A 27,750-nucleotide genomic window follows, 5' to 3' on the forward strand; every position below is an offset into this window, starting at 1 on the left:
AGACTGGGGCCCTGCGGGGCTTGACATCTTTCCACAGGGCCTGCAAGACAGAGCTGTTCGGCCTGGCCTTTGGTTTGGACTCAGTCTGACCCTTCTGTTTCCCTCCCCTTATGGTTTTGATCTATGGGCCACTTTTAAAATGAGGCTGCATTTTAAATTATATTTTAACCTGTATTTTAAATTGGTTCATTTCTTTTATTTTTTATTGTAATTTTACTGGTATTAGCCAGCTCTGGCCGGGGAGGGTGGGGTATAAATAAATTGTTGTTGTTGTTGTTGTTGTTGTTGTTGTTGTTGTTGTTGTTAGCCATTCGCTACCACCAGTGCTCCTGTGCTTGAATCCTGCTTGTGAATCCTGTGAGAACAGGATGTCGGACTAGGTGGGCCACTGGCCTGATTCAGTCAACTCTTCTTCTCCTCTGATGTTGCTGCTTGTGAAAAACTCATTCATGCCTTGAGAGCTTTCGATGCACAAAGCAACTCTTTGCACTTGCGCAGATCCTTCCAGCCTCTCTGATCTGGGGGAAGCCTTCAGCTCAGAAAGATAGAAATTGACAGAAGAACAAGGAATAAAGTCTTTCTGTTGTCTTGGAAGCCAGAGGCTGGTACACAGGCTGAGACCCTACCTGCCCGCAGACTGTCTCGCTTGAACTACTGCAATGCGCTCTATGTGGGGCTACCTTTGAAGGTGACCCGGAAACTACAACTAATTCAGAATGCCGCAGCTAGACTGGTGATTGGGAGCGGCTGCCGAGACCATACAACACTGGTCTTGAAAGACCTCCACTGGCTCCCAGTTTCCGAGCACAATTCAAACTGTTGGTGCTGACCTTTAAAGCCCTAAACAGCCTTGGCCTAGTATACCCCCATTGTTCAGCCCAGACACTGAGGTCCAGTGCTGAGGGCCTTCTGGCGGTTCCCTCGCTGCGAGAAGCCAAGTTACAGGGAACCAGGCAGAGGGCCTTCTCAGTAGTGGCACCCGCCCTGTGGAACGCCCTCCCACCAGATGTCAAAGAGAAAAACAACTACCAGACTTTTAGAAGACATCTGAAGGGAAGCTTTTAATGTTTAATAGCTTATTGTATTTTAGTGTTCTGTTGGAAGCCGCCCAGAGTGGCTGGGGTATAAATAAATTATTATTATTATTATTATTATTATTATTATTATTATAGCAAAAGATGGAGGAGAGAGACTCCTCTTTTCCTGATCCGATTGAAGCAGGGAGCTGTGGAGCTTACAGGGACAGGACAGCGCAGAAGACGCTGGGAGAGGAAAAGGCCACGTCAGACGCCCCGCAAAGGCGCTTCAGGCATTTCCGCTACCAGGAGGCCGGGGGACCCCGAAAGGCTCGCAGTCAGCTCCATCACTTTCGCTGTCAGTGTCTGAAGCCGGAAAGGCTCACCAAGGCCCAGATGCTGGACCTGGTAATCCTGGAGCAGTTCCTGGCTGTCCTCCCCCCGGAGATGGAGAACTGGGTCAGGGAGTGTGGAGCGGAGACCAGCTCCCAGGCGGTGGCCCTGGCCGAAGGCTTCCTCCTGAGCCAGGTGGAGGGGAAGAAGCAGGGAGAGGAGAAACAGGTGAGATTGTTTTATTGTCATCTGAAGGGGTAGACGACATGATCAGTAATACAGTTGTACCTTGGTTTATGAACGCCTTGCGACTCAAACGTTTTGGCTCCCAAACGCCGCGAACCCGGAAGTGAGTGTTCCGGTTTGCGAATGTTCTTTGGAACCCAGACGTCCAGCACGGCTTCCGATTGGGTGCAGGAAGCTCCTGCAGCCAATTGGAGGCCGCGCCTTGGTTTTTGATCGCTTTCGGAAGTTGAACAGACTTCCGGAATGGATTCCATGCGCCAACCAATTTTTTTTATCTAATGGGATTTATGTTCTGCTTAATCATTGACGCCCTTAAGAGATTTATATACAATGTACATTCAAATTACTGATAAAACCAGATGTCACAAACAAGTTCACCAGGTGTGTTTTTTTACCCCCAAAATACAGTGGTGCCTCGCAAGACGAAAAGAATCCGTTCTGCGAGTCTCTTCGTCTAGCGGTTTTTTCGTCTTGCGAAGCAACCCTATTAGCGGCTTAGCGGATTAGCGCTATTAGTGGCTTAGCGGCTATTAGCTGCTTAGCAGCAAAGCGGCTAAGCGGCTATTAGTGGCTTAGTGGCTTAGGAAAAGGGGGGGGGAAGCGAAAAAAATCGCAAGACTCGCAAGACATTTTCGTCTTGCGAAGCAAGCCCATAGAGAAATTCATCTTGCGAAGCGCCTCGAAAAACGGAAAACCCTTTCGTCTAGCGGGTTTTTCGTCTTGCGAGGCATTCGTCTTGCGGGGCACCACTGTATCTCTTTTTAAAATATTGTAAAATTTGTTTTGTAAAATTTTTATATGGGATTTTTAGTAAAACTACAACAACAATTAAAACATTCAGAAAATGACAATAATCTAAAACCTGTCGGCATTCTAAATATCTTTTAACAGGTAAGTCAAAAAAAGTTTTTAGCAGGTACTTGCGCCTGACGGATATCAATGTGTGGGGAGTTCCAAAGTGTCGGTGCCGCCATGTGGAAGTTTGTTCAAGCCCTTTTCCTTTCCTGACGGCTCTCCCTTACCTGCCGGCGACCATCATTGCTGCTGTTTCAGGTGAAGAAGCAGACAGACATGGCCCCTGATTTCTCTCAGACAGAGAAGTTTCCAGCAGATCCTACGTTCAGATGGGTTGTGATAGAGCGCGACGGAAGAGCTACCTCACCAGGTAATGATCAGTAGCCGTGCAGTTATTTAGTATTTCTTTCCCAGTCAAACACAGATGTCACGTTGTTGATTAGAATATTAACAATGCCATCAACTACAACATACCTTACCAAAGAACCACTGCATACGATTAACGTATAAACATTAACCTATTGAAATTAATGAGCAAGACTAAGTTTGGCCCATTAATTTCACTGGATATACACTATGCAAGTGATGGAGAAGACAGTCGGAACTCTAGAGGGCCACCTGTAGTTTCATCGGGAGTAAAGAAGAAACCTTTTAAATGTGTGGAATGTGGATTTTGCTTCCGTCATCATTCAAACCTGAGGGTACATCAACGGATTCACAGAGGAGAGAAGCCTTTTGAATGTATGGAATGTGGGAAATGTTTTAGCCGGAAGGAACACCTTGCTTCACACCAACGAACTCACACTGGGGAGAAGCCATTTAAATGTATGGAGTGTGGAAAGAGCTTCAGTAGGAACAGCACACTTACTTTACATCAGCGAACTCACACAGGTGAAAAACCATTTAAATGTATGGAGTATGGAAAGACTTTCAGTACTGGTTCAACACTTAATATTCACCATCGAATCCACACAGGAGGAAAACCATATAAATGTATAGAATGTGGAAAGAGCTTCAGTTATAGGGCAAATTGCAGAAGACATCAACAAACGCACACAGGGGAGAAACCATTTAAATGTATGGAGTGTGGAAAGGGCTTTAATAGGAGTGAACACCTTACTCGACATCATCAAACTCACACAGGGGAGAAACCATTTAAATGTATGGAGTGCGGAAAGGGCTTCATTCAAAATTCACATCTTAATTCACATCAGTGAACTCACACAGGAGGAAAACCATATAAATGTATAGAATGTGGAAAGAGCTTCACTTATAGGGCAAATTGCAGAAGACATCAACAAACTCACACAGGGGAGAAACCATTTAAATGTATGGAGTGCGGAAAGGGCTTCATTCAAAATTCACATCTTAATTCACATCAGCGAACTCACACAGGTGAAAAACCATTTAAATGTATGGAGTGTGGAAAGAGCTTTTATCATAGAGCACACCTTACTTGACATCATCAAATTCACACAGGGGAGAAACCATTTAAATGTATGGCGTGTGGAAAGGACTTTAATCAGAGTGCACACCTTACTTCACATCATCAAATTCACACAAGGGAGAAACTATTTAAATGTATGGAGTATGGAAAGACTTTCAGTACTGGTTCAACACTTAATATTCACCACCGAATCCACACAGGAGGAAAACCATATAAATGTATAGAATGTGGAAAGAGCTTCACTTATAGGGCAAATTGCAGAAGACATCAACAAACTCACACAGGGGAGAAACCATTTAAATGTATGGAGTGTGGAAAGGGCTTCAGGGATGGGCCAGGACTTACTAAACATAATCAAACTCATAAAGGGGAAAATAAAGTTTAAATGTGTGGTGTTTGTGTGGTGTCCCGGTGTTTGTATGTAAATTTGTAGGAACATGTATTAAACTAGTGCACAAGAGGTAATGCTAGGTAATACAGGTGAGAGTGTGAATCTGGAGTCTTGGTGGTGAGTGAGCTGAGTTTTGATGCCCCCTTATCACTGCCCAAATGATGGACCTACCTTGTCCTTTCGACCAGCATCACTGTTGAGATACAACAGGTGCTCACTACCTGAACTTTACATAATCCTTTGAATACCATTTTTATAATACCATTTTCCAGCTGAATGAAAAGGTTTCTGTACTAAAAAATAATTTGGCATTTTAAAACTCATTGGCTGCATTTTCCATACCACGGGAACACTGACCATCCCCTGTGCTACTCATCAATGAGCTTTGAATGCTATATTAAGTCAATAGACCATGAGTAGACCATTTTTAAGAGCTACAGTACTTCGCTTTATCTCGCAATCTGTTTGACCTCTTTTCTTCCTGCCTTCTGTTTATTCAAATGAAGTTTCACAGTTTGATGATTGGAGAGTGTGTGACTTTCAGCCTCATTAATTTGGTATCCCCCTGGGCTTAGGTTGCCTTGGGTTTCACAGTCTTGGGAGTTCCAAGTCCACAAGAGGTCAGGGAATTCCTCTCTTTTTGGGGGAGAAGGTGCGAGCGGGAGAGATTGGCTGGGGGCATAAGGGGTGCTGCTTCTGGACCCCCGATCTGACCATGTTTTGTTCACCCCATTTCCCCCCATTTTTTCTGGGGCTGTCGGTGACCCTCAAGTGCTTGGTGACAGAACCTACTCGGCAGGAAAGCACTGCAGGGCTGTTGTTCAGTGTTGGGGCCAGGAAGGGCGGAGGATGGACTTCACTGAGAGCAAAGTGTGGTGTAGTGGTTAAGAGCGGTAGACTCGTAATCTGGTGAACCGGGTTCGCGTCTCCGCTCCTCCACATGCAGCTGCTGGGAGACCTTGGGCTAGTCGCACTTCTCTGAAGTCTCTCAGCCTCACAGAGTGTTTGTTGTGGGGGAGGAAGGGAAAGGAGAATGTTAGCCGCTTTGAGACTCCTTTGGGTAGTGATAAGGCGGGATATCAAATCCAAACTCCTCCTCCTCTTCTTTTTTTCTTCTTCTTCTTCTTCACTGAGCATCCCCTCATCTCTACAAGGTGTATCCAGAGTGATGCCCCCAGAACCGGCCCAACCAAGAGGCAAGGTGAAACGACCACTTTGGGTGGCAGGATCTACAGGAGAAGCAGATCCCAATATGGATTAGCTTTATTCCCCTCCCCCTTTGTTCCTGGTGTAGATCTTCACCCTTCTTCCTTGGTGGGTGCCATTTTGTGCATTGTCTTGTTGGGGACTTCAAAATATAGACCAGAAATGTAAAACTCCAGGCAGCAATATTTCTTAAAGAGAAGATTTTATTCAATTTGGTTTTTGTCAGACAAAAAGCAAAAAGGGGTGCATTCAGGAAGAAATGAGAGAATGCCCACGAACACCAGGGGCAGACAGTTTTTATACCCTTAGGCAAAGCAAAAGTTCAGCCCCTTGACCCACCCCTTAAACATTCCCCTTTATGCATAATCATTAAAGCTCTACCAATTAGAACATTGGTGGTGGCCTTTTGGTTCCAAACTGCTTTCTCCATTAGGTGGCACTGATGGCTTAAAATCTCTGACCTATTTACTCGTTCCAGCAAATACCACTTGACCCCCACCTGTGTTTGTGGTTTTAGCAAGTTCAGGCCTAGGTCTGCATTTAGAATCCTGCGGTGGGCAGACATCCTGGGCAAACAGACAGTTTCTCAGAAACAGCTCAACTACTAGCAAAATCCCCTGACCGCATCCTCTTGCAAACTCGCTGTGTTGCAAAAATATTGTTTTTGCAAGCAGGGGCAAGCAGGGGAGAGAGAGAAATGTCTTTTTAGCTTTTAGTTTGCTCTCTAAGATGGCTTTCAGCTTATAAAATGGCTCCAGCCTGGCTCTCCAAAGTGGACCCCTGGTCTTCACTCCTTCAGTCTCAGGTGCCCAAGTGTTTTGGGAACAGCCCTGGGCTTTCCCCCCATGTTGATGTTGGGCAGAACACTTTGAGTTTTGTCAAGTTCAAGTTTTAATTGTGAGTTGAGACTCCGTGGGGAGACTTGAGGAATGTTTGGGGGCCAAGGTGGGCATCTTCCCACCCTTTCCCTTTATTTACTTGCTTGCCCATGTCTTCCTGCATCTCTGTCTCCTTGGAGTCGCCCTCCTCCTCCTCACTGCCTTCCCCTTGGGAGTCTTTCCCTCGCCCCTTCCTTCTGAATTTGCATCAGCCACTAGCCGAAGCTATAGACTAAAACAGAAAGCACTGAGGAGAGAGCCAAATGCTTACTGTAGCTATGCAGAGTAGGGAAGTTGTAAAAGGTAAAGGGACCCCTGACCATTAGGTCCAGTCGTGACCAACTCTGGGGTTGCGGCGCTCATCTCGCTTCACTGGCCGAGGGAGCCGGCATACAGCTTCCGGGTCATGTGGCCAGCATGACTAAGCCGCTTCTGGCGAACCAGAGCAGCGCATGGAAACGCTGTTTACCTTTCCGCCAGGGCAGTACCTATTTATCTACTTGCACTTTGACGTGCTTTCAAACTGCTAGGTTGGCAGGAGCAGGGACCGAGCAACGGGAGCTCACCCTGTCGCAGGGATTTGAACCGCCGACCTTCTGATCGGCAAGTCCTAGGCTTTGTGGTTTAACCCACAGCGCCACCTGCGTTGACATCAATACAAATTGACATCAATACAAATGCCAGAATTAATACACGATCCTCTGGCCGCAGATAAAACATGGGAAGCAAACAATAGGATTTCTTTCGATTAAAAATAAATAAATTGTGCAATGTTAGAAAGAGAATCAGATAACAGATCTTATTCTAGTTGCCCCTGCTTAAATATTCTGCAGTTTTTGCTGTCTGCTGGTTATCTTGATCTTCATCTAGAAGAAGAAAGGACACGGCTGAGCTGGGATGGATAGTAGCAGAGGGATAATAACGTCACTCCTCAAATCCTTATGAAGCCAAACAGCAGTTGAGCTACAGATTCAATACTGACATCTCCACATGGACAAATACATGTGTGTACAGTCATACCTCGGGTTACGGACACTTCAGGCGGTCACGCATGAAAAGGCCCTGGCTCTGGTTGAGGCTAATCTGACTTCCTTAGGGCCCGGGACCTCTAGGGTGTTACTATTTATGGACCTTCAGGTTCTCTATGGGGCATACTATACCGTGGGGCATAGTCTTCTCCCTGGTCCTCTCATAGGCCATCAGCTCGAATGAAGAGCAGGCTTACTTCCATTTGAGGAACGACGGGGTTCTATTCAAGCTGGATAGAACCCGAACCGATGGCTTCAACTTCCAGCAAAGGAGATGCCTACTACACATCAGGAAGAACTTTCTGATAGTAAGAGCTGTTTGAAAGTGGAACAGGCTCCCTCAGGAGGTGGTGGACTCCCCTTCCATGGAGTTTTTAAAGCAAAGCTTAGATGGTCATCTGCCATGGATGCTTTAGTTGAGAATCCTGCACTGCAGGGGGGTTGGAGTAGGTGTCCCTTGGGTCTCTTCCAACTCTATGATTCTATAGCCTTGAACAAGTTGCTAGGCAACAGAAAATTCCCCCCAGCAAGAGGTGTCCTTATCAGGGCATGCGATCAACTCAGTCTGGGTCAGTGTAAATTGTCAGCATCGCCCTTGAGCCAGTGTCACCAACTGGACTCATGCACTTCAACCCCGACTGGGCTAGGTGAGCTGGGTAGCACTGCCAGAGACCACCAGGTCAAAGTGCTGTGGACTCACAGCTTAGAGTTGTGAGCACCGGATTCACTTCCACAATACAGTCGTCGCACAGCAGAGTAGAGCAGAGTCTGGCAGTGTATAAACGACTCGGAGAGCAGCTCTGTAGAATATCTTCTTTTATTCTATAACTACAACTATAATACAAAACTATATACAGAGCTAAATAGGTCTAAGCATTAATGAATGCTGCACTGAGTGTCTGCAGCTGCTCTTAGCAGCAACCTTATCTCTACACACGATCTCTAACACTCAGTCTCTCTCTCTCTCCGACACACTGACTGACTGACTGACTGACTGACTGACTTGGTGCTGGAGCTGAATAAGTAGAAAGCAGTATGTGAGTATGTGAATGGGTCAGCTGGCTGGCTGGCTAAAAAGAGACAATTATTATGTTTCTTTGTTTGTTTGTTTCTATATTAATGACCAGCATAAAGTTTTGTAAATAATAAAGACTGAGAAACAACAAAAAGAGAGAGAGAGAAACAAAAACAAATAATAATATAATAATAATAATAATTTATTATTTGTACCCCGCCCATCTGGCTGGGTTTCCCCAGCCACTCTGGGCGGCTTCCAACAGAGATGTAAAATACACTAAAATGTCACATATTAAAAACTTCCCTGAACAGGGCTGCCTTCAGATGTTTTCTGAATGTCAGGTAGTTGTCCATCGCCTTGACATCCGATGGGAGGGCATTCCACAGGGTGGGCGCCACCACCGAGAAGGCCCTCTGCCTGGTTCCCTGCAACTTGGCCTCTCGCAGTGAGAGAACCGCCAGAAGGCCCTCAGCGCTGGACCTCAGTGTCTGGGCAGAATGATGGGGGAGGAGACGCTCCTTCAGATATACTGGACCGAGGCCGTTTAGGGCTTTAAAGGTCAGCACCAACACTTTGAATTGTGCTCGGAAACGTACTGGGAGCCAATGTAGGTCTTTCAAGACCAGTGTTATATGGTCTCGGCGGCCGCTCCCAGTCACCAGTCTAGCTGCCGCATTCTGGATTAGTTGTAGTTTCCGGGTCACCTTCAAAGGTAGCCCCACGTAGAGCGCATTGCAGTAGTCCAAGCGGGAGATAACCAGAGCATGTACCACTCTGGCGAGACAGTCTGCAGGCAGATAGGGTCTCAGCCTACGTACCAGATGGAGCTGGTAAACAGCTGCCCTGGATACAGATTTGACCTGTGCCTCCATGGACAGCTGTGAGTCCAAAATGACTCCCAGGCTGCGCACCTGGTCCTTCAGGGGCACAGTTACCCCATTCAGGACCAGGGAATCCTCCACACCTGCCCGCCTCCTGTCCCCCAAAAACAGTACTTCTGTCTTGTCAGGATTCAACCTCAATGGTGTTTATTCCAGAGATAGCTGGAATGCTGCTGCTGCTTTAAACAATTTAATTTTTAAAATCTCTGCTAAATATCCTGAAACCATCTCGATGGTTTCAAGTACGTATACCATTCCTCAACAGATATTGGATTACAAATTCTTTTTTTAAAAAAATTATTTATTTATTATTAATGTTGCAATACGTATATGAAATCTTTACATAATGATGAATTACAAATTCATTGCAAGTAGATCAGGTATCCCCAAACTTGGCCCTCCAGATGTTTTGGGACTACAACTCCCATCATTCCTAGCTAACAGGGCCAGTGGTCAGGGATGATGGGAATTGTAGTACCAAAACATCTGGAGGGCCAAGTTTGGGGATGCCAGAAGTAGATACTTTAAGCTTCAAATGGCTCTCCAGTAGGTCTCTCTCCGAAGAATGTCAGAGGACAGTCCAAAATTATATGGTATATTGTCTCTAGTGTTTTCACTCCACAATAGCAAATCTATATAGTAGCAAATTTATGATGATATAAGTGTTTCTGGACTACCATTCATTTCAGCAGCATGGCATGCATCTGATGAGTTAGACCGGGGTGGTCCAACCTGCAGCTCACCAGGCCTTTGCCGCAGCCCTTGCCCTCAGCTCTGCTCCTGCCCTTCAGCGGCTCTTCCGACTTCCCTGTCCCACAGAGGAGGAGGAGGAGGAGCTTGTTGACACGCAGAGGGCTGGGAGGCCAGCTTGCAAGCCCCAGCTGTGCCATCTCCTTCCATTAGCAACCTGGGCTTTAAAGCCAGGGCACACTATCAGCAGATAGAACTGCGCACACAGAATAGGCGTGAGGCTTTTAGAGATTTAGTAATCATAAATCAGGACAAAGAAACATGTCTCTCTCATGTCGTCTCAGAGAGAACAGGAAAAGCAAAAGCTATACACACAATAGAAGTTCCCAGCATACTGTGCTGGAATGTAAACAGACATGTGACACGTAACAATCCCACGTCTGTTCCTTAAGGTGGAATGGGAATGTCAACAGAGTTTCCTCCTCTCACTGGTTAGGTGCTTGGGCTCTCTCAACTGCAAACAAGTGCTGTTAACAAGGGAGTACAAGCATGGAAAGGGGATGACCACAATGGGGAGAGCTGGACACAAAATTTCTGGACATTTTGAGGCCCCACCTTTTGATTGGCAGTGTGATGGCCTAGGAATCTGATTCAGAGGCTGAACCTGAGGAATCCCAGCCTGCACAGGAGTCCCCGCCTCCAGGGCTGGCTGAGCCGGGGCAGGGGCTTGAACCTGAAGGGCCCTCACCTGTGCCGGATCCTCAGGAGGAGACACCAGCTGAATCCGCTCTGGCTTCAGAGGTGATCGAGCCTGCAGGTGCTCCTCTCCCAGCCCTGTCAGGGGAAGGTGAGGTTGCCTCTGGATCCAGTAACCCTCCAGCCTCTCCTGAGCTGCAGAGGCTCAGGGCAGAGAGGCGGAGGGAACTAAGTTCTCACAGGAGGAGTGCTCGCCTCCAGGCCAGGAGAGGTGAGTCACCTGTGGGCTGGGACCACCCTATGCCTCAGAGGAGATAAAGGCCAGTCAGCCCAGTCCCAGGTTGCGGGAGCAACATCGTTGGTAACCTGTTCCTGCCGGCACCCTGACCACGCCCGACTCCTCGCTTCGCCCCTGACGGACAGCCTCCTTACCCTCGACCTAGGACCGGACTTCGACCACGCTGCACGGTAACCCCCCGGGACCAGCACAGGTGGGTTGGCTTGGTGATGCAGAGTGAGAAGTGTGGCTTGGCGGTGGTGGCCCCTTTGCGGGAAGAAGCAATGGCAATGGCAACAGGAGGTCAGAGCAGAGCTTCTTGGCCAGAAGGAGGCTGCAGAGCCAGGTATCCCCCATCTCAGATGTGTGCACATCTGGTTCCCTCTTGAATGTGAATGCAGAAGCCGTGTATCAGCAAATTCTAAATGGGCATATGCTACAGGCATTGGTTGGCTGCCGACACCTCTCCCTGGGATATGCAGTGCTTGTTGCCTGAAGCAGACTTCAGACTGATGCAGCAGCGCTCTGCATGTGTTCTTGTGAATGGGTGGCTGGTTCTCATGGAGGGACGCACACTTTCCTGGAGGTCCTTCCACCCCCATTACATTTCCTGCAAATGTCCCAAACAGGATGCAGCATTCTTTGGTGAGAGGGGCAGGGGGACGTCCACCTGTTGGATGCCTGTAAACTCTTCAGCACACACCCGAAAGATATGTGCACACATAGCAGAGTCAGCAAAAGCAAGATTGCGCAGGAAATGTGGCGTCAAGCATTTATTATTTACAGCAAAGAAAACGAAAGAAACATGGCGTGAGTGTCTTCTCACACATCTCTCTGTCTGGAGAGACAGAAACAAACAATGAAAAGACATGGAAACATCCAATCATGCAATAGTAGCATTGAAAATACTGACGGGATCATCAAAAATTTTTATTTCTACAGCATTTCAGGTGGCCTTTTCTTCCCTCAAATGCTCATATGAAAAGATTTAACACTGGACTTCCCGTTGTCGCCATACTTTATTTAACCATTACTGACTTATTGCAAAAACACATCCACTTGTTGTATAATAAAATATTATTTCTCCTGTGTCCTTTTTCTTACTTAAAACAGCTACAGATGTTATTCAAAGGCTGTGACTGAGTTCAAGCTGCAACAACTGTTCTTAAGATATCTTTTAAAAACTTCCCATTTTGAAATAAATACTTGTTTTGAATTATCATTTATTTTTGGGGCTAGATTGGCTAGCATATTAGACCATATTAGATTAGCATATTAGACCATATTAGCATATTAGATTGGCTAGCATATTAGACCAATTTTTGTAACCATTCTAACCTGGAAGGAACTTTATCACTCTTCCAATTTGTCGCTATTAGGACTCTAGCGACAACAGTGGCGTATAAAAAGACCTCTCTTACATTTCTAGGAATATCGGGGCCTGTGATAAAAAGGCTTCTGGTTTTTTTGTGAAATAAACATTTAACATTTTTTAAAGTTCTATATAGATGTCATCCCAGAAAACCTTGATTTTTTTTACATAGCCACCACATATGGAACATTGTGCCTGTTCCTTCTCCAAATCTCCAAAAATTACTAGAAACATTTTTATACATTTTTGAAACTTTCCATGGGATCAAATACCAACAGTATTGCATTTTTTGGAAATTTCCCCTCAAGGTATAGCCCGCTGTTAATTTCAAATTTACCGTAGTTTTCGCTCCAAAACACGCACTTTTTTGCTCCTAGAAAGTAAGGGAAAATGCCTGTGCGTGTTAAGGAGCGAATGCACGGATCGGAGCCATGGCTGCCGTCAGTCAAGCAAAGCGGGAGCCGTTTACACACTCTACGAGGCTCTCGCTTTGCTTGCTTTAAAGTGACCTGGAGCGGAGGGAGGGAAGGAGAGCCATGGCAGCAAAGCGGGCAGCAGCCGCTTACACGGGAGGAGGGACAGACGCTAGCAAAGGTCCATGCGCTCTCTAAACAGAGCAATGAGGCTGCAGAGGGACGGCAGGAAAGATAAAATTTAAGCAACCAGCAGCAAAATAAAACCAATCTCGAGCTCTGAGCCACGCAGTGAAAACCAGGAAGTTAAAAAAAAAGGCTGGGGATGAGGGAGAGGGGAAAACTTCGCAAATCCCCGCGTCTCAGCTGATCCGCTGGGAGGGAGCAGCTTGTTTTCAGGCAGGATAGATTCGAGCATTGTCTGGGTCCTAGTGCCCCTACCACTTTTTTGTGCTCCATTCTATTGCTGCTGGTGGCTGCTTATCACTCAGGCTACAAGGAGGAGCGCTTTTACACAGCTAATGGTGAATCCCCTGCCATCCAAGTCCTCCTCACTTGCTATTCTGCCTCAAAACAAGGAGCGGAAGGAAAAGGCTGCAAACTGTTAAATGGAAAAAAACCCAAGCACAGGGCAAGTACCTTAAGTATACCTTTAAAGCAACAGTGCTCTTTCCCTCCCTCCTCCCCGCTCAGCTCGCCGAAAAGCTCCTTCTCCACGCGTGCTCCTTGTCCCTTGAGTGCTTTTCCTTCCCTCCCCACTTAAAACGTGGTTACAAAGCACGGATCCACATGGATCCTCAGGATTTTTGCATTGGGCTACCCCAAACTCACCATCAGATCACATGTCTGTGGCCACAGCATGAACCATAAAAATCATGCACCCACTGTTTCGTTCAGAATATTTTTTTCTTGTTTTCCTCCTCTAAAAACTACGTGCGTGTTATGGTCAGATGCGTGTTATAGAGCGAAAAATACGGTACTTTCCATAAATATTCCCACTCTTTCATATCTGTTATACCCCAAATCCTCGGCCCATTTAATCATGACAGCTTTAACCTCCTCCTCCTTGACTTCCCAGTCAAGAAAAAGAAGAAGAGTTTGGACTTGATATCCCGCCTTTCACTCCCCTTAAGGAGTCTCAAAGTAGCTAACAATCTCCTTTCCCTTCCTCCCCTACAACAAACACTCTGTGAGGTGAGTGGGGCTGAGAGACTTCAGAGGAGTGTGACTAGCCCAATGTCACCCAGCAGCTGCATGTGGAGGAGTGGGGAAGCCAACCCGGTTCACCAGATTACAAGTCCACCGCTTTTATTAATAGCTGTTTTCACACACAAAATCAGTGTGATACCTTGGTTTACGAACTTAGTATGTTCAGGAAGTTCATTCTAAGCCATAGCGTTCTTAAACCAAGGCATGCTTTTCCATAGAAAGTAATGGAAAATGAATTAATCCGTTGCAGACAATGAAAAAAAACCACTAAAACAGCAATTTAACATGAATCTTACTATCTAACAAGACCACTGATCCATAAAAGTAGCAGAAATCAATGTACTGTACAATAAAATAAATAAGACAGTATTGTAGATGATAAAAATTAAAATTATTATTTTTTCTTACATGCACTGATGATAGTAATTGTTTGGATGAGGGACTTTTATAATAATAATTTATCATTTATACCCCGCCCATCTGGCTGGGTTTCCCCAGCCACTCTGGGTGGCTTCCAACTGAATATTAAAAACAATACAGCATTAGACATTAAAAACTTCCCTAAAGAGGGCTGCCTTCAGTTGTCTCCTAAAAGTAAAATAGTTGTTTATTGCCTTGACATCTGCTGGGAGGGCGTTCCACAGGGCGGGCGCCACTACCGAGAAGGCCCTCTGCCTGGTTCCCTGTATCCATTTCTGCAGTCACACAATCAACCAGTAGCTGACCTGGGTTCCACACAGTCACAAAAACAAGTCACAAAAACGAAGTCACAAGGCACAGTCACAAAAAAAAAAGATGAAAAAGCCACACAAACAAAAAGACAAAAGATAGCAAAGACAGAAGCTCCAAGTATCACCTCTGTGTTGTGTGGGTGCTCCGGACTCAACGGCCAACAGACTCAACAGGAAGCCTCTGATTAGCAGCGGGGGACTCAATTTACAAACGGAACACACTCAACAGGAAGCGGAACATGTTCTGTTTCCAAGGCAAAGTTCACCAACCCAAACACCTACTTACAGGTTTCCAGTGTTTTTATTCCAAGTTGTTCATAAACTAAGCTGTTCTTAAACCAAGGTACCACTGGAGTTGGCACTGGGAATCTGATTAACCCACATATTGTGAAAAATATCCATTGTCCTGATTCAGTCCACAAGTGACAGCAATGAACTTCTTGGTACATTGTCATGCTAGTCTGCCTTTGAGGTTCATTTGTTCCAGAAAAGTGAACAAAATACAGTGAATGTGTTTCCACTCTGCCCCATCGAAAAATCCCTCAAATTATGTCCACGGTCAACTCTAACATTCTAGAATTCTATGTAAAATAATGAACATTGAGTGAATGTTCACTAAGTTTCTCACGTTGACTGAAGCTCTTTCCACACTCCAAGTATTTAGTGTTTCAGCCCTGTATGAGTACGTTTATGTAAAGTAAGGTGTGTACTCTGACGGAAACTCTTTCCACACTCCATACATTTAAATGGTTTCTCCCCTGTGTGGGTTCGATGATGAATATTAAGGGAGCAACTTTCGCTGAACCTCTTTCCACACTCCATACATTTAAAGGGTTTCTCCCCTGTGTGAGTTCGTTGATGCGAATTAAGCTGATTCTTCCAACTGAAGCTCTTTCCACACTCCATACATTTAAAGGGTTTCTCCCCTGTGTGAGTATGTTTATGTAAAGTAAGTTGTGCACTCTGATGGAAACTTTTTCCACACTCCATACGTTTCCCCCCTGTGTGAGTTCTCTGATGTTTACGAAGTTTATCACGTCGAGTGTAGCTCTTCCCACACTCCAAGCATTTAAACTGTTTCACCCCTGTGTGAGTTTGCTGGTGTGTTCTAAGGGCTCCACTGTGACTGAAGCTCTTTCCACACTGCATACATTTAAATGGTTTCTCCCCTGTGTGAGTTCTCTGATGTTCACTAAGTTTATCACGTCGACTGAAGCTCTTTCCACACTCCAAGCATTTAAAGTCTTTCACCCCTGTGTGAGTATGTTTATGTATGTTAAGGTGTGCACTCTGACGGAAACTCTTTCCGCACTCCATACATTTAAATGGTTTAACTCCTGTGTGAGTTCGCTGATGTGTATGAAGCTGGTAACTCTGACCAAAGCTCTTTCCACACTCCATACATTTAAAAGGTTTAACTCCTGTGTGAGTTCGCTGATGTGTACGAAGGTTGGAACTCTGACCAAAGCTCTTTCCACACTCCATACATTTAAGTGGTTTCTCTCCTGTGTGAGTTCGTTGATGTTCTGCATGTGTTCGACTATCAGTGGAAGTCTTTCCACATTCCAAACATTTAAATAGTTTCTCCCCCGTGTGAGTTCGCCGATGTGAAGTGAGGTGTGTCTTTCGTCTGAACCACTTTCCACACTCTAGACATTCAAATGGTTTGTCCCCTGTGTGAGTCCGTTGATGTACACGAAGTGAACTAATATGACGGAAGCTCTTTCCACACTCCATACATGTGAATGGCTTTTCCCCTGTGTGAATTAGTTGATGTTTTCTAAGTGTTCCCCTGTCACGGAAGCTCTTTTTACACTCCATACATTCAAATGGTTTCTCCCCTGTGTGGGTGTAACGATGTAAAGCAAGGCTTGAACTATAACTGAAACTCTTTCCACACTCCATACATTTAAATGGTTTCTCCCCTGTGTGACTTCGATGATGCGTATGAAGGGTCCAACTTTCGCTGAAGCTCTTTCCACACTCCATACATTTAAATGGTTTCTCCCCTGTGTGAGTCCGTTGATGTCTTGTAAGTTTTCCACTCTCACTGAAGCACTTCCCACACTCCACACATTCATATTGTTTTTCCCCTGTATGAATTCGCTGATGTTGTTTAAGAGTGGCATTACTACTGTAACTCTTTCCACACTCATTACACTGAAATGGTTTTTCCCCTGTGTGAGTTTGTTGATGGTTTGTAAGGTTTCCACCATCAATAAAGCTCATTCCACGTTCTGCAGATTTCTGTCGATTGTCTGCACCACCTGCTTTGGAGGAAAAGGGAGAAATGATTTTAGGGTTTCAAGGAACATCTTTGTATGAAGGGCGATATATAAATTACATACATAATTATAATTGTCTAGAAAAAAATAAAAGTGGTAGAAGTGTTTCAAAAAAATAAATAATCTAATAATAATAATAATAATAATAATAATAATAATAATAATAATAATTTATTATTTATACCCCGCCCATCTGGGTGGGCCTCCCCAGCCACTCTGGGCGGCTTCCATAAAAACCAAAAATACAGTAAAATATCACACGTTAAAAACTTCCCTAAACAGGGCTGCCTTAAGATGTCTTCTGAATGTCAGGTAGTTGTTTATCGCTTTGACATCTGCTGGAAGGGCGTTCCACAGGGCGGGCGCCACCACCGAGAAGGCCCTCTGCCTGGTTCCCTGTAGCTTTGCTTCTCGCAATGAGGGAACCGCCACAAGGCCATCGGCGCTGGACCTCAGCGTCCAGGCTGAATGATGGGGGTGGAGACGCTCCTTCAGGTTTACTGGACCGAGGCCGTTTAGGGCTTTAAAGGTCAGCACCAACACTTTGAATTGTGCTCGGAAACGTACTGGGAGCCAATGTAGGTTTTTCAAGACCGGTGTTATGTGGTCTCGGCGGCCGCCCACAGTCACCAGTCTAGCTGCCGCCTTTAGTAATCTATAATTACTAAAAGCATTTCCCCAAACCCTTTACCCATATTTCTGTATTAGTTTAGGTAATCATCATCATTTAATCATGTAGTGGGGGGAAAACATGTAAAATCAAAACGCTGTGAGAGGGAAAAGGTTTCTGGCTCCTCTATGAAAGCAGATTCCAGAAACAAAGAGGAGCATGGGAAAAGGCCTCTCTGCCTCCTTCTTCCTGCCTTTTCTCTCCTCTCCATCTTTTCCCCTTGCCAATGTGTTTCCCTCCTCCTGTCTCTTTCCACCCCTGTGCCCATTATCTTATCCCCTGCAACTCACCAGATCTCTCTGAGGGCCCTGGCAGGGAATGCTCAACAGTTTTGGAGAGGGATGCAGGAGGCAGCCTAACCAAGTCAACCGTCCATCTTCCTCCTTTCATCCTCGCTAGGTTTGCAGGATCAGACTCTTTCATCCTTCCTGAGGAGCTCCCAAGCGAAAACGAGCTGCAGGTTCCTGAGGGATGAAGAAACAAAGGGAGCCTCACATTTAGCTGTTGAAGGATGTCTTTCACTGTTTCCATGGTGAAAGAGGTGCCTTCCTCTTGAAACCCACCACGCAAGAAAAATAGGTCCTGCCCCAGTGTGGAATAAATGAATAAAAATGAATCCTTAGCTGAATCAAAGGATTCTCGCTAAACTCCTTTCCGTGTTAGAGGGTGCAATTAAGACTAAGAAAGACTAAGAATGTGTTCAAGGCCCATGCTGACCCTGAGAGTGATAGCTTTATAGTTTAGAGGTGACTCGAGATAACAAGGAGAAATAGCATGTGATAGTTTAAGAACTAGTACGCATGCTCAAACGCTTCATGGATACGCACCCCTAAAGGAGAAATTGCTACAGTATCTGAATGGACATGGGATGCATGTTATTGATGGGGGTACATATTAGAGGGATAATGTGTAGGTAGATTGGGTAGCCTGTAAACTGCAATTTCTTAACCAATAGGAATTGCAGGAGGGATATTCGAATAGTTTTAGGTTATAAAATATGTGTGTTGTAAGCTTGGAATGAGCACTCCTTTACAGCGTGAGCTAAGGAGTCGCCCGTGCAGTCCTATTAGGGCAATAAATCTAGTGATGCCCGATCGTGGTGTAGGCTCCTTTTTTACACAGAGTTAATTGACACCCTCTGGGTAAAGATTCCTTGGGACATAATTTGTCCAACAATTTTGGTGGAGCATGCAGGCAGGTGAACCCAGATTGCCAACCTCACCTAGCGAAGCCCGGACGACACCTTTAGCGCATGACCGGTCCGATGGAGTTCCGTTGCCGCTGGGACCTCAGAAGCCCACCAACTTAAGGGGACACCTGTGAGACTCTACACCAGGGGTCAGCAAACTTTTCCAGCAGGGGGCCAGTCCATTGTCCCTCAGAACTTGGGGGGGGGGCAGATTACATTTTGAAAAAAATATATGAACAAATTCCTATGTCCCACAAATAAATTGACACCCTCTGGGTAAAGATCCCTGGGACATATTTGTCCAACACCTTGCCAATGTGTTTCCCCCCTCCTGTCTCCATCCATCCCTGCCCTTTTCCCCTGCAACTCACCAGATCTCTCTGAGGGCCCTGGGAGGGAATGCTCAACAGGTTTGGGGAGGGATGCAGGAGGCAGCCTGACCAAGTCAACCGTCCATCTTCCTCCTTCCATCCTCGCTAGCTTTGCAGGATCAGACTCTTTCAAACTTCCTAGGGAGCTCAGAAGTGAAAACAAGCCGCAGGTTCCTGAGAGGGAAGAAGAAACCAAAGGAGCTTCACAGACCCTGCTAGCCTTTTCCTGCTCCAGACATTTAGCTGTTGAAGGGTGAGTCTAACCCTAACCCTAACCCTATCCCTATTTCACTATTTCTGTGGTGAAAGAGGGGTGCTTTGCTCCTGAAACCCACCATGCAAGAAAACCCAGCCACCTAGAATGGCTGGGGAAACCCAGCCAGATGGGTGGGATATATATATAATAACATCATCATCATGACTAGAGTCATGCCCTTTGCGTCTGCTTTTATCTCTGTTGGATGGGAGCTTTGGCATTGCAGCCTCCCGGGCCACAAGCTCCCAGTTATTTCAATAAAAAAAACCCCACAATAATAGATAGGTAGCCGTGTTGGTCTGCCATAGTAAAAACAAAAAAAATTCCTTCCAGTAGTACCTTAAAGACCAACTAAGTTAGTTCTTGGTATGAGCTTTCGTGTGCATGCACACTTCTTCAGATACATGTATCCGTGTATCTGAAGAAGTGTGCATGCACACGAAAGCTCATACCAAGAACTAACTTAGTTGGTCTTTAAGGTGCTACTGGAAGGAATTTTTTTTGTTCCCACAATAATAGTAATTATTATTTCCCCCCGCCCATCTGGCAGGGCTTCCCCAGCCACTCTGCTGGCTGCCAGTTCCTCCCCCAACTCTCTTCCTCCAGCCCGGCTTCCCTTCCACTGTTGCCCCCCCCCCCCAGACCACGTACCCTAGAAGAGACTATGGCCAGGACACAAAGAAAAAGGAAAAATAATGCAGGCATTTTTATAAAATTCCAGAAGGGGGCATCCTGTGAGGCTGCAATAGATTGTAATGGGTTGCTCTGAAGTCAATTCAGCGCCAAATAATAATAATAATAATAATAATTATAAAGAATCCCGCGAGCCCCCCCCCCACCGCCCTGCGCATCTTTTCCCAGAACAAAGGCAGCATCCCTTAGCAATTCTGACCCACGTCGGCCGAAGGGCGGGCTCGGTGTAAGGCAGCGCCCCACGTTGGGATCCCCCAGAAGATCCGGCTTCCCCACTGGGAGGAGGAAGGGGGCAGGAATCCAGCTTCCAGGGAAGAAAGGCTTTGGGGGGGGGGATAGGACGCCCCTCGCCTGTGCAGGGATGGGGCTTCAAGGAGATTCCTGAGCAGGAGCAAGAAGGCTGGGCGTCCCTCCCAGAGATCCTTCCCTCCCCCCCTCAGCCCCCCAACCCCCTCGTCTTCGGGTCCCCCACCCCCCACGAAATCTCCCCCCTGGCACGACTCACCCCTCGCCCTGCGCGCCGCATCTCTTCCTCCGCATCCGGAGGGACCACCCAAGACGAGCGGGGAGGGGAGGGGAGGGGGAGGGGGAGGGGGAGGGTCTGTTCCCAGGCCTCTTTAGGCAGCCGGGCTCTCTCTATTCCCTTCCCCTCCCTCTCCTCCCCAAACAGCACTACCTGGGCGCCTCGCCAGCTGCGTTTTTCAGGTCTAGGCAGGAGGAAGGATCCGGATCCCGCAGAGAAGGGCGCTGGATTTGAGTCTTTGGTGCAAAACCAGCCTGGCTGGAGGATAGGGGCCCTCATGGGCATCACTTTCATATATACACACACACACACACACACACACACACACACACACACACATATTTATAAAGGTAAAGGTACCCCTGCCCGTACGGGCCAGTCTTGACAGACTCTGGGGTTGTGCGCCCATCTCACTTAAGAGGCCGGGGGCCAGCGCTGTCCGGAGACACTTCCGGGTCACGTGGCCAGCGTGACATCGCTGCTCTGGCGAGCCAGAGCCGCACACGGAAACGCCGTTTACCTTCCCGCTGGTAAGCGGTCCCTATTTATCTACTTGCACCCGGAGGTGCTTTCGAACTGCTAGGTTGGCAGGCGCTGGGACCGAGCAGCGGGAGCGCACCCCGCCGCAGGGATTCGAACCGCCGACCTTTCGATCGGCAAGCCCTAGGCGCTGAGGCTTTTACCCACAGCGCCACCCACGTCCCCACACACATATATATCTATATATATATATATATACACATATACACACATTATGTTGGGGGTGTGCATGCTCTTGCGGAAAGATGGAGCACCCTCAGGATGCACGCGCTTTGCAAAGGCGTCTCTGGAAGAACTTGGCCAGATCTGTAACCTAAGAGCGCCCCCCCTCCCCTTCGGCCCTAGCATCTTTCCTTTTCCCCCTCGTTTACTTGCCTGGCTTGGCGTGTCCTTCCTTAGAAAGGCTTGGGTTCATTCTTCCTCCCACTGACCGGTGTAAATGACTTCAGCCTTCTCTCTGCTTTAGTGGGTTTAATATCTTGCACAGGAGCCACCTCTTCGGAGCCCTAGGGGCTTCACACACACACACCCCCCAATAAAATATTTGTGGGGGCCGGGTCCTTCCCCTCAAGTTGATGGGCACTGCCAGTCAAATGGGGGGGGTGTATTGTGTCATGTGATCAATTATGCAGGACGCAGATTACCTGTGTTACGGAAGGCGGGGGGCATGTCTTCTTCACCTTCTTTGCCACAATATATTTGCTCAATTTCTCTAGGACTCCATCACCCCTCCTCCATAATCCCTCAAGGTGTCAAGACCCTAATCCTGTCAAATCACTCTGATCAGCCTTTCCTCCAGGCAATGTCAGGTGGCAAACTATGCATATTTGGGACCATTGTTTTCTCGTCCCCAGGAAGTGTTTATCTGTGCATATCTCCAGCTCTGCATATTCCCCCCTCCCTCCTCCATATGTTAATCTGTGTAACCCAACCTCCCTTTAATATATTCATGATGTAATCTGTGTAACCAAACCTCTCTTTAATGTATTCATGACGTGTTTTGCACTGTATTCTGGGACATGGAGGGAGTTTCAAAAACTCATGTCACCCCTTTCTCGCTGTTCAATCTCGCCTTGAACCTGTTGCGCAATAAACTTGGATCTTCTGCTGTTTGCTCCTGTCTCCGGCTGAGCTCATTTTCCTCCGCAGGGACCCACGGACTTAGTCCGATGAGCTGGGTGGCAGAGCAGCCTCGCACCCAGATTTTAGCCGTAACACCTGGACCCCCCCCAAATATTTTATTCATTGGCACCCCCAATATGTTGCATTATTTTTACATTGGCAACCTTCTCCCTCTTCTCCCCACTACCCCCCTGTGGCCCCAGGGCGGATTTTTGAGGGGGCACAAAGCAGGCACCACCTGCAGGCGTCCCCAGTGCAGCCCAGCACTCCTCTCCGTTGGTTGGAGGAACCAACCATGGAGCTTGTTTTTTTAAAAAAATAAATCATTTATGCTTTTCAGATTTATACATTTCATCAAATTTACAATCATCTTAACATTTCAAAACTTGACGTTCTCCCTCTCTTTCCGCAGTTCCTTAAATTTATTTTTCATATCCTCTGCATATCCAAATCGACTTAAATTGCTCTTTCATTCATCCACTTGACAAATATACACTTATAATACTGCAGGTTATTACAATAATCCTACGAATGTTCTTATCTGTTTACAGTTTATCCGTAAAAATTCAATAAACCATTTCCGTTCTTTTATAAAAAGTTTGTTATCTTGATTTCTTATCCTTCTGGGTAAGTTTCACAATTTCTGCATATTCCCTAAGTTTTTGTATCCACTTTCCATTTGGGGGCAAGCAGGTGGCGCTGTGGGTTAAAGCCTCAGCGCCTAGGGCTTGCCGATCGAAAGGTCGGCGGTTCGAATCCCTGCGGCGGGGTGCGCTCCCGCTGCTCGGTCCCAGCGCCTGCCAACCTAGCAGTTCGAAAGCACCTTCGGGTGCAAGTAGATAAATAGGGACCGCTTACCAGCGGGAAGGTAAACGGCGTTTCCGTGTGCGGCTCTGGCTCTGGCTCTGGCCAGAGCAGCGATGTCACGCTGGCCACGTGACCCGGAAGTGTCTCCGGACAGCGCTGGCCCCTGGCCTCTTAAGTGAGATGGGCACACAACCCCAGAGTCTGTCAAGACTGGCCCGTACGGGCAGGGGTACCTTTACCTTTACCTTTAAAATTCTATAGTTTCTTCTTCTTCTTTCGTGGTCACTCGTAGCCGAGTAAGATTGTCTTCCATAGACACGGTTTTAACAATGAGGCCGTAGGTGACAGAGAGGGAGGCAAAGAACAAAAGACATTGGGGAAAGCCCCCTTAGCACCCCATAAATTTGAGTGAGGGAAAGGCTCAAAACTGTAGAAGAAAGGTGGAGTAAGGGCTTGGGGATGCTGACAATGAAATCAGCTGCAATTCAAAGCAACAGTAGGAAATGTAAGAGAATGGGCTGCTGGGGGGGCAGAGAGAGAGAGAGAGAGAGTGAAGCCCTGTGGTGACAATCTGGGTGCTGATGCCGCGACGGAGAGCGAAGCAGCAGCACCCAGGTCCTGGGATCAGAGTAACCGGAGCTGGGAGCGATCCAGGAGCACTTCTTCTCCATCATGGACTGGGCATGGTGAAGCAGGCCTGAGCCGGCTGCCCCCACCCCCAAAAAAATAACACCTTAGGCGAAAGAATCTGAGCAGGGCTGGCGTGCCCCAAAGAGGAAAGGGGCATAAAGGGGAGGGATGAGCATGAGCATCGGGATGCCAAGCGCAGCGCACTGCTGCCACATTTCCCCGGGGACATTTAATGAAATCCGGGGACATATTGGGGACAGATTTGCAAATCCCAGGACTGTCCCCGGAAATTGGACGTCTGGTAACCCTGATTTGGGTGCTGATCTCCCATATCCTCGTCTGACACTCTCACCACTACACCATCCTGCCTTCCTGAAGTCCTTCTGCATTGGGGTAGCTATAAAAATTTAAGTACGTAAATAATTACGGAGAAAGCAAAATGTCACAGAGATGGATCTGAATCTTTCCCCTCAATGCGAAGGACTTCCGGGGGCGGCGCCAACGGCAATGGCGGTCTCCTTCTGACTCAGAGGGAGAAGCTCCGCGGAAACGGGGTCTGTCCGCTACGGCAAAGCGGAGACCCTCGCAAAAATCACAGGCAGAGGACGCCTGTGACCGTGGGACTTAGCGGGCACCGGTAGCGCCCCCCGGACCAGCTTATCATCTGTGGATAAGTTAGAGACAATTACTTAACTCCTGGGAATGGACTGCCAGGTTGACTAGAACTGTTGCACTGAGAATTGCACTACGTATAGACATTGTAACTTTTTAAAGGCTAACTCTGCAAAGGTGATACTTGCTGAAGGTCTTCTTTTGATCTGAAACTGTTGAAACTGTTGCTTGCTTTTTGGAGGGGGACTTTGGAAAGTAGGAAAAGATTTTTTAACTTTAACATTAATGACTGCTACAGTGTCCCCCTAGAGGAGCCATGAGGTCTGTACAACCAACTGGAGGATTTTTCCATTCTGACTTTGGGGATTTTCCACGGCAAGACTTAACCGTGGGACCGACCTTGACTCATAGACAAAAGTGTGATGACTGAAAGGATAACAAGATCGGGCAAGGCTAGAGTGCAGCAGCCCAGTGCAGTTTCCCAGCAACGTAGATCATCTGTTCCTTGCCCTCCTGTGACACAGGGGGAAGATTTTGCACAAGCTGGGCCAAAGGAAATGGCTTCAGAAGGGGATTTTACTTCACTATTAAATAAAATTTATGAAAAATTGGAAGGCTTAAGCAAACAAGTTACTGAACAATCGACTAAAATAGACCGAAACACGGCTAGCATCAATAATCTGGGACAGAAAGTGAATTCCAATACAGAATCTATCGAAAAATTGCTGGAAGAATCTGCGTCTAATCAAAAGATAGCTGAGGAAGCAAAAGAAAAAGCAGTGGCTGTAGAGGAAGAAATAAAACCGATGCGCAAGCAGATTGGGGACCACCAGTCACTTCTGTCTATGATTGAACTGAGGGAGAAACAGACAAATCTGAGGATCAGGGCAGTACCAGAACTTGAAAAAGATAACCTAAGCGACTACCTTACGCAGGAATTTGGAAAATTTTGGAATTTGGAGGTGGAGCAAGACTTTAAGATAGTAAGTGCGTTTAGACTCGGAAGAGGAGGGAGAAAAAACAGGGTGAGAGACTGTTTGGTGACCCTTTGAATGAAAGAAGAGAGAGACAAAATATTGAGTGCGCACTTCCAGAAGACTTTGGAAATCAACGATTCGAGAGTCGAGATTTTAAAGGATATTCCGAAACATCTATTAGATCTCAGAACCAATTACGGAGATCTGGTGGCCCTACTGAGAAGAAACGGAATTGTTTTTAGGTGGGAATTCCCTCAGGGACTATCTTTTACCTTTAAAGGGAAGAAGTTTAAAATAAGATTAGTGGAAGACAAGAAAAAAATTCTGAGAGACCACGAAGAAGACCTGCAAAAAGAAGTTTTAGAAGAGCTAAGAGCCTTAAGATCAGGAGTACTAGACATAGTACCACCACCTTTGGGACTGGATAAACAAAAAAAAGTGATATCACCGTCAGAAAAAGAAGAACTTTTGGGAGCAGTCGGAGGAGAATAGAATAACCACACCATGTCTCTGCAATTTTTAACTTGGAACATTTGTGGACTTAATTCCCCGGAGAAGAGGAAGTCTTTCATTTATTGAAAAAGGAACAATTGGACTTATTTTGTTTACAGGAAACACATGTGATAAGGCTACACAGGAAAGTACTGATTAATAAAAGACTGGGCCAAGAGTTTATCTCATCGGATCAGGTTAAAAAGAGAGGAGTTGTTATCTATGCCAAAGAGAGCCTATCACCAAAATTTGTTTTTAACGATGAACAAGGAAGATATGTGGCAATTGAGATTCAATCACAAGGAGAAAAATTTTTGATTGTAGGAATTTATGCGCCAAATGAGAGGAAATCTGAATTCTTTAAGAAATTGCATGAGACATTGTTGGACTATATGGACTACAATAACATTATTATGATGGGAGATATGAATGGAGTGGTATCTACAAATATGGACAAGTTGCAGAGACAAGTTGTAACTAAAGATGGCAGACTACCAAAAACCTTTTTTGAATTGACTGACAATATGGACTTGATTGATATCTGGAGAACTAGGAACCCCCTTGGAAGAGAGGGAACATTCTTCTCTGAAGCCAAAATGACATGGACAAGAATTGACCAAATATGGATAACTAGAGGACTGGCACCTAAGACTCGAAAAGTAGAAATTTGCCCAAAAACCTGCTCCGACCATAATGCGGTGAAGATGGAGATGAAACTAACACCAATCGGTTCTTTCAGATGGAGGATGAATGACACCTTATTTAGAGATCAAGAGGTTACTAAGAAGGCCCAAAAAATCTTGAGAGACTATTTTGAGATAAATTTGAACACTACGGTTGAAAAAAGAGTAATCTGGGATGCAAGTAAAGCGGTCATGAGAGGGTTTCTGATTCAACAGAGTGCAATAAAGAAGAGAATTCAAAATGAGAAAAAAGATAAAATTTTGGAAAAAATAAAAGAAGGAGAGAAGAAACTAAGAGTGAAACCAAAGTCGCAAGAGATTTTGAGAGAAATAAAGTTACATCAAGTACAATATATGACAATGATAAATCAGGAAGTAGAATGGAAAATTAAGCAGATGAAACAAAAGACATTTGAATCAGCTAATAAATGCGGGAAACTGCTAGCTTGGCAGATGAAAAAAAGACAAAAGTTAAACACTATCACAAATCTGGATGTGGAAGGAAAGAACATACAGAATCCATTGGAGATCAGAAAGTGCTTCCAGAGATATTTTAAACAACTATATACAGAAGGGCCACAGAAAGAGACTGAATTAGACCAATGTTTAAGAACAAATGGATTACAAAAGATCTCTCAAGAAAATAAGATAATGTTGAACCACAAAATTACAGAACAGGAGGTGGAAGGTGCCATTCAGAACATGCAGTTGGGTAAATCTCCAGGGCCGGATGGCCTAACCTTCAAATATTACAGATCCTTGAAAAATTGGTTAATTCACCCACTAAAGGAGGTCTGCAACGAAATTATGGAGGGGAAAAAGGCGCCAGAGTCATGGAAAGAAGCTTATATTACACTTATACCTAAAACTGAGTCTGAAAAGACACAACTTAAGAACTACCGTCCCTGCTTAATGTGGATTACAAAATTTTTGCTGATATTTTGGCTAACAGATTAAAAAAGGTACTACTACAGGTAGGAATCTGTCTGACAATACGAGGAATATAATCATCATTTTGGAGAAGCTCCAAGTGAACATCAATACCAAAGCAGTTTTAATTTTTATAGACGCAGAGAAAGCCTTTGATAATATTTCTTGGAATTTTATGAAGAAAAATCTTCAGGGAATGGGGGTAGGCCAAGGGTTTGAAAATGGTATAAGTGCAATTTACTCAGAACAAAAAGCTAAATTAATAGTTAATAATGTGATGACAGAGGAATTTAAGATTGAGAAAGGTACACGACAAGGCTGCCCAATTTCCCCATTGCTCTTT

At 46.0% G+C, this 27,750-nt stretch overlaps 1 protein-coding gene across 1 annotated transcript in view; it reads right to left on the bottom strand.

The window, feature by feature from the left end:
• Nucleotides 1-14,685: 14,685 nt before the first annotated feature.
• LOC307207507 (uncharacterized protein) overlaps nucleotides 14,686-27,750 on the bottom strand; it is a 30,782-nt gene continuing 17,717 nt past the window's right edge. The window contains exons 4-6 of the mRNA XM_079961470.1: nucleotides 19,143-19,316; nucleotides 17,873-18,046; nucleotides 14,686-16,897 (exon numbers count right to left, since the gene is read on the bottom strand). Coding sequence (XP_079817596.1) covers nucleotides 15,288-16,897; nucleotides 17,873-18,046; nucleotides 19,143-19,316 — 1,958 coding nt within the window. The 3' untranslated portion in view covers nucleotides 14,686-15,287. The remainder of the gene's footprint in view (nucleotides 16,898-17,872; nucleotides 18,047-19,142; nucleotides 19,317-27,750) is intronic.

The sequence above is a fragment of the Podarcis cretensis genome (genome assembly GCF_951804945.1).
Source record: "Podarcis cretensis genome assembly, chromosome: 2".
Classification (NCBI taxonomy): Eukaryota; Metazoa; Chordata; class Lepidosauria; order Squamata; family Lacertidae; genus Podarcis; species Podarcis cretensis.